Here is a 16,170-nt window from a genome sequence, read left to right as displayed (position 1 = left end):
ACTGGAACATGGAAACATACAAACCATGATCAAGTTTTGGTCTGATTCGCTGCAAGTAATCGAACACTAGCAGAAAACAAACTACAGAACATTTTTTTCCCCAATTGTTCTATTTAGAGTGTTGTCAAATTTTAAGCTGTTGAATGTGATTTTTTTTTTACACTTTACAACTTATCCAGATGAATTCCCTTCTACAGAAGCCAAGAAAAATATGGGACATACCAGAATTTTAGATGAACAAAGTGGAGCAACAATTATACAAGACCTAATGTGCTATGAAGATTCTGCAATACATATGATACATGACCAACTTTAAAACTTTTCAACTCCGGATAAAAGTGAAAAGAGCTCAGTAAACTTTTTATCAAACTATTAAACTATATATAATATAACATAATTCGAAATGCAGATAAACTGGAAACATTTAAATTTCCACCTCCAAAACTCCTTTCGACAGCTTTTCAAGAAATTTGCAATGTAATGTAATGTCAGTAATTTGAAACAAGTAATTTACAATTTTTTTATTTTAATTTCTTTTCTTACATGTTGTGGTAAAACATGACCACTATAACAAAATAACAACAATTTGTGGTCAATGCCAGACCGGCTAAAAATGAGATGTTAAAAAAAATCCTTTTACTAGTTATCCAACTAGTTGTTACATTATATTTCTTAGTTTTTATATCCTTGAATGTTATACTTACCTGACCCGATTAGTTTATTTGTCTTCAGTTGTTTTATTTTTTTCACATTATTATGTCATACAGAGCAAAGACAATAAAACTATTTAACTTCCTTATAAAACATGATAAAACACTTCCTATTTTACATACATTAAAAACAAATGAACATGGATTTATTTGCAAACTGAGCACTTGAAAAATGTTTTTTTATATCTTGGTAGTGCTAAATTTGACTGGACCCTTATATCATATGCACAGATGAGAAAATATCAAAATGTTATTAACTGAACAGATGAATATTTCATAAAATCATAAAAGACATCACTATGGAGAAATGAGTATTTAAGAATATTTTGTACACTTTTGTTTATTTTCTGTCAGTTGATAACAATTTTGCATGTAGAGAATGACATGACATGGGACTTACATGATATGACAATAAATAAAGTTACATTGCAACATTGAGATAAAATCATGAGACTAATTAGAGATTTATACTGGTGGAGGTGGGGGTATTTTGGGTGGATTACCAGCTGGTAATGGAGGTTGTGAAGAAGTGGCCCACTGATTACCCCATTGCTGCTGAGTGTATTGTCCACTATAACCATTATTATAGCCATTCATTTGGCCCTGTGATGCGTCATGTTGTGGATGACGTAAATTATAATGTCCACCTCCATCTTGTGTTTGATTATAACCTCCACTAGACTGGCTATAACCACCACTAGTATTTCCAAATCCTTTCTGTCCTCCACTAGTATTTCCGAATCCTTTTTGTGCTCCAGTTGTATTTCCAAATCCTTTTGTTGCTCCAGTTGTATTTCCAAATCCTTTTGTTGCTCCACTTGTATTTCCAAATCCTTTTTGTTCCCCATTGCTAAATCCACTACTGCGATTTGCTCCACCAAAACTAGATCCCCCAGAGCTGGCCCCATACCCTGAACGACCCCCTGCACCTCCACCAGATCCATATGAACCCCCCTTATTCCCAAACCCACCCCCACGACCCCCTCTACTTGAATCACGATCACCAAAACGTCCTCCTCCTCCTCTCCTGTCGTCCCGTCCGCCACCACCTCCTCTGCTATAACGATTACGACCTGAAAAAGAAATTTGTATTTTGAGGAAGTTTACCAAAGTAAAAAAAAATACTTGATGCAACTTCAGTAGACCAAGAAAATATTCCAATATTGACTGACAATGCAATAAATCCTTATTAGTCAAGTGTCCTTTATTTAAGTTACTTTAAATATAAAACAAAAAAAAGTTCAAATATTAGAAAGGAATTGGAGATTTTTTGGTTCAGGAAAATACAATTAAATCAGATTAATATGTTTCAGTATTTTCCACAAGTTCAATGCTACTTTCAAGTTTCTTTTCTATCAGGGTAAGCACTTGATAACTTAATTTTTTTATTAAATTTTCCATCATATAAATAGTGGCACATGACATTCCCAGCTTTTTCAATAAAATGCTTTCTTAGAGCTTTTGTATCAATGTCAAATCAAGTATCAAGTTTGTAATCAACTCTACCCTCCCATTCATTCTATAGTCCTCAATGTAGGTTACAAGTCTCAAGTCAACAACTTTTTTACATAACCATAAAAAAGTCAAGTATACCCATAATCAAATGTTTTGATTGTTCTTTTCTTGACGTGGCCAACAACATTTCAAGTATATTCATGATGATTAAAAGGTGGAAATTGCATCAGCATACATTTAAATTATTCAATTAAAGATGTTTGTTGAGGCCTATTTTATTTTGCCACTACATTTGGAGACAAAAGATTTAAAAGTGATTATTTTTTTTAAGGAATAACTTCACATGTTACAAGCAACTTATTTACTTCCTACTAAAACCTGGAAAAATAAAATTTTTAAAAACGTCAGCAATTTAAAATTTTCTTGGTCCACTGTACAAAAAAACAACTGATGGTCAAAATACTTACAAGAAGAAAATATGGAAGCATCTAGAAGTCAACAAAGGCCCTTCACCAAAACAATGGTTCTGTGATCAGGCCTAATTAAAGCAAAAAGAAATAAATTTTTTAATGCTCCATAAAAGTTTTTAAAAATTTGGAACAAACTTTTTCTGACCATCAACTGTCTATTATAATATTTCACCTGTTCACCTTTACTTTGGACTAGTTCATTAAAATAGATATGGGAGGGAAGGATGTGGACTTATCAAGATTTACTTTGCTTACAATAGTCCTACAAACATAAATGATACCCTCAAAAAGCGTTTAATGAATAGTCCTAGTCCTTATCAACAATGCTGTTTATTATCCCCCCTTTCTTTTTTCTGAAAGCTTTGTCACATAATCTCCACCTTCATACACCTGAAAACATTTATTATTAAAAGGCCACTTCTCACATTATTTCTAATTAAAATTTATTTTACTTGAATTTTCCATCATTTATCTCTACAATAACCCGTTACCATCATGAAAACTTGAGCTATTTTCACAAAACAAATGGTACTCTGTTAGTGCTACAAGTATAAGCTATAAACAGGAAAATATGCAATGAATTTTGAAATGCATCTCGCATGTATGGACCAACATAAAATAAAGATTCCAAATTTCAGAAAGCCAGGTTTAATATATTAGGAAGATTTCAGAGTAACAATGTCTTTAAATTTATAAGTTTTCTGTAAACAGGAAGTTGTTGAGCACTGAATTTTTAATATGCATTATAAAATCATCCTCACATGATGCCTGATGCCAAATTTTGTACTCTTAAGAAAAGTTGGTAATATTTGATTGCGAGGACAAAATACTTATAGACACTTCTTGCAGGGCTTGAATGTCATGAAAAAAGATGAAGTTACTTAATTCCGATAAAGGGCTAGGCTCTCATTGAACATTGCAAGAAAATTTATGTTGCATCTTTATTACACAAAACATTTGCCAAGATGTTTACCTTTTCCTAAGAATCTAGCACTTTCTCCAAGTTGCACTAGTTTTGGATTCACTTGTTGATTGGCTTCTCGTAGTACACTTATCAAATCTGCAGCCTGTTTACAGTTATTTTGTGTAAAGAATGTGTATGCTGTTCCTGTGTTGTTTGCACGAGCTGTTCTGCCTATTCTATGAACATAGTCCTCTGATGAGTTGGGATAATCAAAGTTTATCACAAATTTGATATCGTCTACATCTGTATGTCCCAAATGTGATCAAAGCACAAAAGTGACAAAAAATAAGAGAAATACAAATAAGTACTGGTACATTACAAATGTAATACTGCAAATAAATATAAATTAGTATTAATTATTACAGTATCAACTCATTTACACACGTCTGGTTACATGGCATTTATTTACTGATAAAACATGCATACTCCCAATTATTATTTATAACGAAAAAAAGAAACTGTCATGCTGTTTTCATTCTCACCCTGGGTCTCAAGTATTTTAATACAAGGAAATGATTAGTGACTTACCTTGTTCTTATATCCATACAATAAATACCTGCAATCAGAATACCTTAAACCCAAGGCACTTCCAACAGAAAACAACATGAGACAAGTGGGAGCATGCAATACTGCACTTTGCTTTTGCGACTGATGATTCATGCACTCCTTTTCCATCTGAATGCTGCATCAACACATATCCTTCGCTCTCCTTAAACCCATCACATATTTATTTGTATGTCACTTGCCAAAACCTACATTCTCTTTCAAATTTAAATGTCAACATCCACAAATAGAATAACTTTGCAGTCAATATACATTTCCACAATAGGTAGAACTTTGCAGTCATATAAAATACATTCATAATGGATATAACAAGACCTTTAGATTACAAAATACTTGATTTTGAATTGCACAATAAATTTAACAAATAACAATTAAGAACAATCAACCCCAAAAATATATAGTGCAATACAATAATTTATAATTGAAGGGGAGGAAAGGGATCAAATTTAACTTATTGAGAAAGCTAAAGAATTAAAATAAAGGACAAAATATTTCATCCTTTCCTCCCCCCAGTTATCTTCAATGTTGTTTTACAATATTGCGCTTTGGCCAAAGTAAACATAAAAACCCAAAAGATAAAAACAAACAGGTTTAGTACCTGCTTCGTTATGACTAGTACAATACAATAAGGTACAGATGTCATAAAAATGATCTGATATTTTTGATTGGCCAATTAAAGCACACATTTTTATCGACATGTTCACTGTTGAGAGCTCAAAACTGCTTGACCCCCTAATTCAAAGATCTTTCTCTTTCAGTAAATAAGACCTTTTGAATAAAGAAAGGCAGCAATAGTGATAACTAGATAAATGCTGACTTGTACATATACATGCATGTATGTCCTATTTCTAAAGCAAATATATGAAGAGAAAGGGATAGACATCTCATAGTTATCACAAAAATGTATAAGAGCAAGACTGCAATAATTGTGGTATGCTGACAGATTGCAAAGTATCAAAATAATAGAAGAAAAAATAATGGACGATTAAAATGGTCGTCCATTTATTTTTGGCCATTTGTAACAGCCAGCTTGCTCTATTCCTTGTTTAACCCTTGTAACTACTCGTGTTTTGGCAAGTTTTTATCTCCATACAAATACCTTCTCTGATTTGTTTACTGAGTCTTGAGGACATGTCTTGTAGAATCTACATTCCAAGCTGTTTAGGAGTGCATTCCTTGAAGGGTTTGTGCATCTGCAGTTCTAATATATATCCCATTTTTAACTTATTTTCAGGTTTCTTTGCAAGTTTTTGAAAATGCACATTCCCTCCTTTAGCATCAGTCAGTTCCACGAAGCAAAGTCTATTATTATCCTCCACGCCAGTACCAGACAAAAGTCTATTACAAAGTTATTTCCGTAAGATCAACATTGAAAGCTGATTCAGGAACTCTTCTTTTTAAAGAGATAAGCTTCTATTCAAAAAGAAAAAGCAAAATAATAAATCAGTATTGTGAATAGAAAAAATACACTCGTTTGAAATAATGCAAAACCGCTCACAACTTTAATAAATGGTACAATTTTTTGATCAAATGATTATCAAGACTGTTTTTACTTCAAAATGACTGATCAATTAGCTCAATTCGGTCATAATCTAACTCATTATATATACTTTGTCACTAGTGACAGTTTTTGAGTACAAACCTAGACCTCTGGATGCTACATCTGTTGCTATTAGAATTGGTGTTTTTCCTACTCTGAATTCTGAAAAAAAATTAACAAAATACAATAATTTATACATGTTTTTCCTACTCTAAATTCTGAATTAAGATAATAAAAAACAATGAAAACATTACATTAACACTATTTCATACATATACAATATAATTATATCAAACAAAGCAATCAACTTTATATTCTGACGGCCCCATATATCATCAGATAATATTTGTCAGGTATTTTAAAAGTTATGAATAAGTCCAGAATATTTTTTTTGTATAGCTTTCTAATGAAAAAAAACAAAACTATTTGTTAGTTCCAAATTATAAGAGTAGTAAAGAATACTTTACTTAGAAAAGTATTATGAACAGAATATGATGAAGTATCATGTTATATTCTATAGTTATCAGCTTAATTTTAAAACCCTTAACATTTATGGAACGACATCAGGACTTATCATTATGGAGATTTCTTTTTATACTAGACCTGTGTGATTAGCAGTACCAACAATAAATGCAGCATAATTAATAACCTCTATTTTAAAGTAGAAAGATAAGACAAGAATATTTTTTGACAATGTCTCAATTCATGTACTGTAGATTCATTTATTTTTGTGGGTACCAATTTTCAGGGTTTAAGGAAAACTTGCATGTTCATGGATATCTAATTTCATGGTTTTGACAAAATCTGCACTCACTACTATATAGAATTTGTAATTGGCTGAACATATAAATTTGTGGTTCTCCTGTATCCACAAAAATTGGTATTCAATGAATATTAATGAATCCACAGTTTAGTTTTTAAAAGCCATTCTTTCATTATTTAAAACCTACCTTGTAGAACCCAATCTCTTTCTTGTTGATTTTTATCTCCATGTATACACATTACTGGCCATCTGCAAGTAAAACAAATATCTTTTAACATAAATACATAAAGTAATATGGTTATATTTGTAAAGAAAATGGTCTTTCAAACATACTAATTTTTTGTAAAAGATTACAAAAATTGCCTAAAAAATCATTTTTTTTTTTTTTTTGTTAAACTGTAAAATATAAACATGTTGTTTAACATAAATACATAAAGTAATATGGTTATATTTGTAAAGAAAATGGTCTTTCAAACATACTAATTTTTTGTAAAAGATTACAAAAATTGCCTAAAAAATCATTTTTTTTTTTTTTTTGTTAAACTGTAAAATATAAACATGTTTTTCCTACTCTAAATTCTTAAGCATTTTAAAAATTATATAGCAATTACATGCTTTTAATATCTGAAATAAACAATTTAAAATAAAATAGAAATCGAACATTTAGGATCAATTTTTACATTCTGCCATTCAAAACTGTATCAACAATCAAATACATACCCTTCTCTTCTCATTCTCCTGGTTAATTCATCAGCTCTTCTCTTTGTTTCTGTGAATACTATTGTTTTATTTTCTTTTTCTTGCATTATTTCGTCTAATAATTTCATCAATCTATAAAAAAAAATTGTAAAGAAATATGACTAAACTAAGATTTTATTTCCAACCAATTGGTTTAGTTCCTTTCATGAAGATACTTCCAAAGAAACATATTCTGTCTGGTTGTTATATAAATGAATTAGAAAATTATGTAAGGCCAACCTTAAAAATATGTTTGTTTGCAGTTTTCCGACTGTATCTTCAGACTGAAGGGTCGGTAGGTAGGAAAAATATTTTATTTTATCAGCCAAAATACAGTTTAAACAAGCAGTTACACTAAACCAAGTTTCTTGTGAAGAAAAAAAAACATTTTAAAACAACAAACACTGGATATGCTGAAAACCAACATCAAATGAACAGGCATTTTCGGATAAAAAAACTTTTTAACCAAAACTGAAACTTTAACATAGTGTCATTATCCAATTTATGACATAAAATATGGTATAATTATTAAATACTGGAACACTTATAAAAAAGGAATGTCATTATGACTATAGAACTGTTTTAAAGAAATATATTCAGACATGTATGCTTCTTGATGAAAATGTTTTCATGAGTAGAGTATTTTCATCAGAAAAATGTATATATTATAGATTTATAAGACAATTATTAAAGAGTGTATTTTTAATAAAAAAAAAAAAAGTAACCATTGAATCTTCCTCAATTGAAAAAAAGGCAACTTGAAAAAAAAGTATTAAGACATCCAACTGTTTTCATATTTCTAACAATATTTAATTATATGTGATAAGGTTATATTTTTGCCAGGCTTTAATGAAACCTAAAAAAAAATTTAAGTTAGGGGTGATATCCATAGCACCCCATTAAAAGTAAATGGTCTGTACTGAAATGTTTGTAATGCATAAAAAAAATTGCCAGCATAGCTCCTAAGGACATGTTTTAATTGAATTCACACAGGCCACACAGTTTGGGTATATTTAATATTGAAAGAAAGAGAATAATTGCAATGAGTGGGACAGCCCCCCTTATCCTAAAGGAGCATACTTATTGCAATCGAAGATAGACTTAATATAGAGAGAGTATATTTATTTTTCAAGCTAACCATTCATTTTCTCTACATCTTTGTGTAGTTAGGGTTGCTTCTTATTAATTTTGCATGATCTATATCCATTAACATTTCAAATGAGCTCTTCCTCCGTACAGGCATAATTATAAATATCCATGAAGATTTAAGTCACGGAGGAGTGGTTTCATCTTTGTCGTCTTCACAACGATTTGTAGAAAATATGTCATACTTCAAGCTGCTGTCGAATTATTTAACCACTGAAATTGGTTCCATAAAGTCAGGCTCCACAGATTCTGAACCCGATTTGTTTGAGACAGAATGGAGGGGAAAGACAGGGGGTACCCTTCTACCACCCCTATTCTCCTTTCTCCTAGCCCTCTTCTCCTTATTTTTTTTTTTTTTTAATTTACCCGAAAAAAGAGAGATATTTTATTTTTTCACCAACTTTTTCTCCTTTCTCCCAGCCTTCCTCTCCTTTCTCCTACCCCCTTTCTCTTTTCTCCCATCCCTTACTCCTTTCTCCTACCCCCTTTCTCCCTGTCTCCCTTACCCCTGTCCTCCCCCTCAGAATGGTTATCGTGTCAGTGATGAATATCCGCTGCATCATCGTCAATGATATCATCACACATCATTACATGTGCCTGAATCTGTATAAACAGTTTACTAATAAACTTTTTTGTTTGTTATTTGTCTTAAAATTGACACGATACGACAGCGTAAAGTACAACTCTGTGACTTCATGGATACCTGTAAACAATTTCCATGTGCTTTATCATTAAATGGTCACATGAACGCTTGACAGGAAGCTAAGAAAAACCATACTTGAAATGCGTAATTGACCCAGACTTTAAATCATTTCCCGAAAGGACCCAAAGTTCCAGATCGCGTCAATAGAGGTATTAAAAAAAAATTCTTCAAATTTAAAGCAATAAAATTTTCACAGTCGGGAGGATTTTCAAGGGTCGGTCGGTAAACTGCAAACAAACAATATTTTAATTTAAGCCTAATTATAATTACTTGTAGTCTTTTTCTGTTTCTGTACACACATCAATTATCTGTAATATATTATGATTGGCATGGATTTGAAGGGCTCCTATATTCATCATGATGTTATCACGCAGAAATTCATCTGCTAATGTTTTCACTTCTTTTGGCCAAGTAGCACTCCACATCAAAGTTTGTCTATCAGGCTGCAAAAGAAAAAATATACATAAAGTGAATTTTCTCATTTCCTTTTTTGATTTCACCTACTACACAATCAATACAGAATAATTTTGAAAAGCTACAGAGTTTAATTTATTAGACAGAAATATTCAACACTAACTTTTTTTCTTAAGTGTAGTGAATGTTGTTTACATTTTATTTCTTTTCATGCATTTGGAGGTTGCTATTATTACAATTGAGGGTCCAGACGTAATAAAATTAAATCAGTGCACTTAAATTCTAACTTTAAACTTGTACTTTTAACCTGCAGACATTCTGTTTTAACATGAACTTGATGCATAGGTGCAGATTTTGACAACTTCTAATTTTTGTTTAAATAAATACAATGCAACAAGAATGTTTCTGTGTTCTGCATTTCAGTAAAAATAATTCAAAGACTTGGTTCCAATCTACGGTAGCAAATCTTTGTTCACATAGAACACATAACTGTTACCTAACACCCTTGAGGCACATAACTGTTACCCAACACCCTTGAGGCATGCAAGTTATGAAAATTTTTACTAGAGGGGGGGGGGGGGGGGGGGGGGGAATTCAAAATTAAGAATGGAAAGGGTGAATGTGTCAGCCAGACAACAGTCTGACCGACGAGCAGAAAACAGCCAGGGACCACCACAAGATTCACTACTTACTCTTATTTGATCTACAATTTTTCTGATTTGAGGTTCAAATCCCATGTCCAACATTCTGTCAGCTTCATCTAGTACTAAGTATGTACATCTTTTCAATGTTGTTTTTTCGGCCTCCAATAAATCTATCAATCTGCCTGGAGTGGCTATACATATTTCAGATCCTAAGAATAAGTAAATTGATAATATTCAAACATTTTCTAAGATAATAGTTGTCCAAGATTGTATGCTGTTGGATTGATACATAGCATTATTTGTATTGAATACTCTTTTAAGTGTGACAAATATCTATGAAAGAAACATATTATTTTTGTTCTCTAAATTTAAAAATATAAAACCAGCTTGTTTATAAACTTTCCATTTCAGCTCTTATTGCACTAAAATTCTGGATTTTTTCCTAAATTCCATCCAGAAATTTATCTTCCATTTCAAAAAGCTAGAGATGACCTAAATAATATAATTCAATCATAGTTTCAGATTTCTGATTCTATTCAAATAAATTAATACTGGCATTTGGACAGGAAGACATTACAAACCTCTTTCTAAATCTCTGATTTGTGGTCCTTTAGGAGATCCACCATATACACACACATTTCTGATCCTTGATTGTCTTCCAAATTCGTTAGCAACTTCCTGTACTTGTTGGGCAAGTTCTCTGGTTGGCACTAAGACTAGAACCTGGAAAAAGTTACTTAATGATAAAATAGGTACAAAACCACCCTCAATCAAAAACAAAGGACATAGTTCCTCCGATTCACAAGTTTTAATAATTTCTTGGAATTGCATTTAGTGTGAAACATGATTTGAATACCTTTCCACATATACTGTTACTATATTCAACAATAACTGAATAAAAATACCTTTTCCAGTTAATTGAAAAATATTAGATCATTTTCTAAATTTTATGCAGTGTACAGTAACCTATGTAAAGCAGCCATATATTATTAGGCCAAAAAAGTTAGGTCGGTCGGAAACTGGAAACAGACATGTATTTTTTTTTGGCGATACCGATTTACTACAAAATTATGAATTTTTCATGCATGGATGAAGAAATTAAAATCAAGACTTAATTCAATTCTCAACAATACATGTATACTTACAATTGGTCCATCTCCTCTCAGTAGATGTGGCTGATTCATTATGTGTACAATGGCTGGTAACATGAACTGAAAGTAAACAGTGAAATCTATTAAGAAAAAGACTTGTTTTTGTTAATGTAGTGCAGGTGTAATCAGAAATGCATTAAATATCTTCAACAAAATATACACAGAACATTGAAAGTAAATGTATACATTAGATTTGCTTCTCAAAGAAAAGAATTATGTCAATTAACCGTGTTTTAATAATTTCTTTATTTTACAAGTATTTCTTACTTTTCTGTTTTCCTCAAGATCTGTATTGATAATTAAATGATGCTTTAACAATGTTTCAAGTTTGACCTACCCCTGCAGTTTTTCCTGAACCAGTTTGTGCTATTCCAACCATATCTCTGCCACTAAGTGCTGCAGGCCACCCAACAGATTGAATAGCTGTTGGGCTTTCCCAGTTTTGTCTTTGGATACTCTGCATAACATAATCTATTAAGCAAAACAATAAAAATAATAATAATCACATATAATACAACACTTTAATATAGCATACATTTAAATATAAATTAAATGTTATCCAATTACACTAGTAAATTTATTATCAATATGAATTATAAAAAAAAAATCAGTTGACACGTCTTCAAAATTGGCAAACATTATTCTTTTTTCCTGTTTAGTTGCCAATGTGACAAATTACTACGTGAGCATAAATATCAGAAAATTTTTGGTTACCTTTTCTTGTGTGGTTTAAAACATATTTTGATACAGATATTAGAAAAGACAATCAATTATGAAAAGAACCTGAATGCATTAATTAATATGCTTTACTGTGCCTCAAAGTATTTCTAGGCCATAAAAAAGATAGGTTTGTTTGCCCATTGTACCACCCAGAATAAAGCTGCCTACTCAAAATTCTTTTATTGTCCTGATTTGAAGAAGTTTTTTTTTAATCAAATAGTCATGAAGACTAATAAACACCCGATACTTCAATTTCTCTTTTTGAAAAAACAAAAAAGAAAATGCCTACCTACCTACCCACTGTCTCAACCTTTCTGTAGGGTTTGGGAAAACCAAAATATTTTTAATTGTGGCCCTACACTTGAATTCATCAATTACACATATCAAATGCTACAACATATAAACTTACCTGGAAAAGCTGCTTCTTCAAACTGTAATACTGGTTTAGGCAAATCATTTCCTTTAACTGAAATCTGCTTTGTTGTGTAGTAGGTCATAACTTCATGCTGCCAAAAAATTAAAGACGTTTAATGCTTTAACTGAACCTTCCCATATTCAATACATATCTTGACTTGCATGTTTGTCTATCTATGCGTAACAATCTACATACATGTATGTAGCAATGTGCTTCACAACTACATGCACATTTTCATGCGTGTCTCTACAGAATAGGAAAATCAAGTAGGATATTCAGTGATATTGTGTCTCAAATTACAGCCGAAATTCGGCCTTTTCCCCTAGAGAAAATTCCCAATTACTAAAAAAAATGGATTAAAAATCCTCCCAAAAAGTTTGACATTTTCCCAAAACAGTGATGGCATTGGTAGTAATGTTGTAAATTTTGTATTCATGTTATCATTTTGGTACTAGAAAGCACTTTTGAGATTCAGTTTTCTGTCAGATCAGAATCATCATGGTGTTTGTAACACATGTGGTTTTCAATGCATTAAGTACCATCATTGTTTTGATTTCTTTCCCCCCTTCAAAAGGTACCTTTCAGGTTGAAAATGTCCGACAACCAAAATATACATGAAAAACAGTGCAAAGCAGACAGCAAAGGTCAGCAAAAAATTGGAGATGTGTTGAGAATAAAAATACAAATTTCCCAATTTCAATTAAAAAGATGCATTTTCCCCAATAAAAAACGGTAGAGGTAGTTTTGAAAAAAAGACAACAATATCACTGATATTGGTAAAGAACAAGTTCTCAATATTATTTTAGTTTTGCTGTTTCAATTAGGGGTTGCAACTTTAAATAATTGCAGTGAATTTTCTTTTTTAAATATTTAAATTGATACTTATATTTGGTAAGTTTATGTTAATTTTAAGGAAATACCTGTTGTCGAGCTGCAACATTTGGATGTTCTTTGTAGAAATTTTTCTCAAAGGTCATAAGTCGGCTCATGTCCCATTTAGGTTTATGTAAGTTAGCTCCTGGCTGATCATTTTTATTTCTCTGTCCTCCACCAAAACTTCCTCCACGTCCACCAAATCCTCCTCCCCCACCACCTCTTCCTCCTCTGCCTCTACCACCATAGCCACCACCACCTCGTCCACCACTACCTCCATCTCTAAAATTATGACTGGTTGATCCAAATGCCTTTGGAAGGTCACTTCCACCATAGTCTCCATATCTAAATAAAATTATTTTTGCATATATTTAAACAACCTTCACAGAAACTATTAAAATTTCAATTATTTATAGTTATATTTATCATTCCTTACAACTTATACATGTGAATATGTTTGAAAATTTTGTGGTGTAAACACAACCATACTTTTTTAATTCTATAAAATATGGCCATACTTATTAATACAGGCTTCATGCTTCGGCTTGTAAAATTCATCTCTACAACAGGTTGGGAACAAACCCCCTGGATGGTGATTATACGTATACCTGTATAGAGGGATAAACCTTCTTTAGAGGGATAAAATTATCCCTTATTAGAGGGGTATTTGTGTTTGCACTGGATTTAAAGCAAATTAGGGCAGAATGGCATTTTCTAATTATATTGGCTATAATATCTAGCAGTATGTGCATCAACATATGCACTTTACTAAAAAATGGGAGAACCCGTTTTCTGCTAAAGTGACAAAACTTGAAATCTATTGTATACCTATCTGAACACCTGATCAACATCAAAAGGAATAGTTAACCTTTAAATTTCATGTTAAATCTAACAATAGAAATTCTGTTCAGTGAGGCATAAGCGAGTAGAATTTACCTGATCATCACAGCTTTCAATCATGGTGAACAATAGATTTTATATTTAGTCAGATAAGCAGCAAACTGGGCATGTGCATATTAAACTAAGTACATTAATTGGTGCATCAACTGTTGCAGGTTACTGCCATACTAAGTAGAGAATGCCATTCTGCCCTGTTTTGATTTAAATCCAGTCTAAACAAAAATACCCCTCTATAGAAGGTTTATCCCTCTATACAGGTATAATCACCGTAGAGAGGGTTTGTTCCCAACCTGTACAAGCCCAAAGAATCCAACTAAAATTTCAAAAAAGCTTCCGACTTGTAGACTCAAAAGTTAAGCGTGAAGGCTGCTAAAACCTTTTTTTTTGCTCCAATGTTGAAAGAAATCTTACCCCCTTTACAAAGGAAGACCACATTTTGAAGTTGGTCCTTACATGATGAATTTTCTCCATTTTCATATAAAAAGGGACAAGTTCATCATATAAGGGACAGCTACAAAAGTCAGTCTTCTTAATTTTAATAATAAAGTCATTACAGGAAAATTATAGAAGATGATAAAAAAATATTCCAAATTTCAGGAACATGTATTCTTTGAGAAAAGTTTCAACAAGTTATAAAACTACCATGCAGTCCAGTGTATTTGGCACCTAACTTGTGACTAAAAAACTAAATAACAAGATATTTTTTTGATATTAAATATAACAATTAACCCATATTACGCTAGTCCAAATAATTATGACGTCTTGAAAGGCTATTATAATTTTTTTCTTTGACGCCTTACATCAACATGTAAGGCGTCAAAGAAAAAAATTATAATAGCCTATCAAGATGTCATAATTATTTGGACTAATATTACACTTACAATGGAGGTTTGAACGTCCGGTTAGTGATCATGCACGTACACCTGTCGTGATCTTTTATTTTTTTCAAATCGCAAAGTTAAGAGAATTTTGAACAATCTTTGTCAGTGTGGTTATGTTTCGTCCTTGAAATATACTAATAATTATTTCAACTTTAGAGAACTCATTCTTTTAAGACAAATGTCTAATGCGTTCCAAAATTTATGCAAGGAACTACTTCTCAAAGTCTGAACAATAGTCATTTTTTTTAAACTGAATTTCTGAAAACAAGAATTATTAATAATTACCCTTTACGATCTGATCGTCCAGAATTGTGGTCTCTTCCTCTGTATGACATAGTTTGTGTTTTGTTCTTCAAATTAGTTCTTAAATGTATTTTCTTGTTTCAAGGTCTTCTTCCTCACTGTACGTCCGTTGTTCAATGGACTCAAAAAGAACGCATGAGTGTCTGTATTAATGCGCGTAAATTACGTCATTTATTTGTTGATTTTTATGTTCCTTTAGATAACCTCGCTTTTTAGTTAGAGCTAAGACTTCTATAGTTTACTAAACTAAATAACGGTCTTAATATAACTTTAAGACACAAAAAATATCTATCTTTACATGTTTTTTTTAAATTATTGGAAAACATAAGAAAATTACGGATTTTTGAAGAAAGGGGGGGGGGGGGGCTAAAAAATATTGTCCTGTCCCCAAGACGGTACGCCTACCTATGCAGTTGTCTACATTTTCTGCATAACAACCAGATCATACATATGACTCTTGCATGTTATAAGAAATAAAACGAAAATGTTCTCACACTTGTATTTGAGCTTTCTTGACGTTTCGGGTATAAGCCTGTTCTGCTGAATTATCGGATAAAGTACACGTGGCCTCTAAAACTGTCATCTATACCCTATTCACAAATTATATTCAGTATGGCTTGCAGAAAACTGTGCCTTCCCCTTCGTTTTAACAATCTTAGTCGACAAACATCTTCTGTCGCATGACAGTTTTCGTTTGCCAATACGAGAATTTTTCAAAACTTCAAGTTCAACTGATTCTCAACTGGCAATACTGCAAAGTATATATTTTTTTGTAAAACTAGGTCCCACTGCCTAGATGTTTTCATTGTCATTGCT

At 31.8% G+C, this 16,170-nt stretch overlaps 1 protein-coding gene across 2 annotated transcripts; it reads right to left on the bottom strand.

Annotated features, from left to right (window-relative positions):
- Positions 1 to 506: 506 nt before the first annotated feature.
- Positions 507 to 15,531, bottom strand: LOC134725935 (probable ATP-dependent RNA helicase DDX5). 2 transcript variants are annotated; one of them, XM_063590233.1, is made up of 14 exons: positions 15,337 to 15,531; positions 13,318 to 13,615; positions 12,392 to 12,488; positions 11,600 to 11,733; positions 11,257 to 11,322; positions 10,693 to 10,834; positions 10,160 to 10,320; positions 9,324 to 9,496; positions 7,187 to 7,297; positions 6,654 to 6,715; positions 5,806 to 5,865; positions 3,609 to 3,842; positions 2,633 to 2,703; positions 1,665 to 1,783 (listed from the first exon to the last, which is right to left on the bottom strand). In XM_063590233.1, the coding sequence occupies exons 1-13, from the start codon at positions 15,384 to 15,386 to the stop codon at positions 2,675 to 2,677; spliced, it is 1,617 nt and encodes a 538-aa protein (XP_063446303.1). In that variant the 5' UTR covers positions 15,387 to 15,531; the 3' UTR covers positions 1,665 to 1,783; positions 2,633 to 2,674. The 2 variants fall into 2 exon arrangements, with proteins under 2 accessions (XP_063446302.1, XP_063446303.1); XM_063590232.1 differs by lacking the exon at positions 2,633 to 2,703 and having other exon boundaries at positions 507 to 1,783.
- Positions 15,532 to 16,170: the final 639 nt, after the last annotated feature.

Source organism: Mytilus trossulus, chromosome 7 (genome assembly GCF_036588685.1).
Source record: "Mytilus trossulus isolate FHL-02 chromosome 7, PNRI_Mtr1.1.1.hap1, whole genome shotgun sequence".
In the NCBI taxonomy this organism is placed as follows: Eukaryota; Metazoa; Mollusca; class Bivalvia; order Mytilida; family Mytilidae; genus Mytilus; species Mytilus trossulus.
Note: the sequence above shows the minus strand (reverse complement) of the source record. Positions and strands in the feature narration are given on the sequence as shown.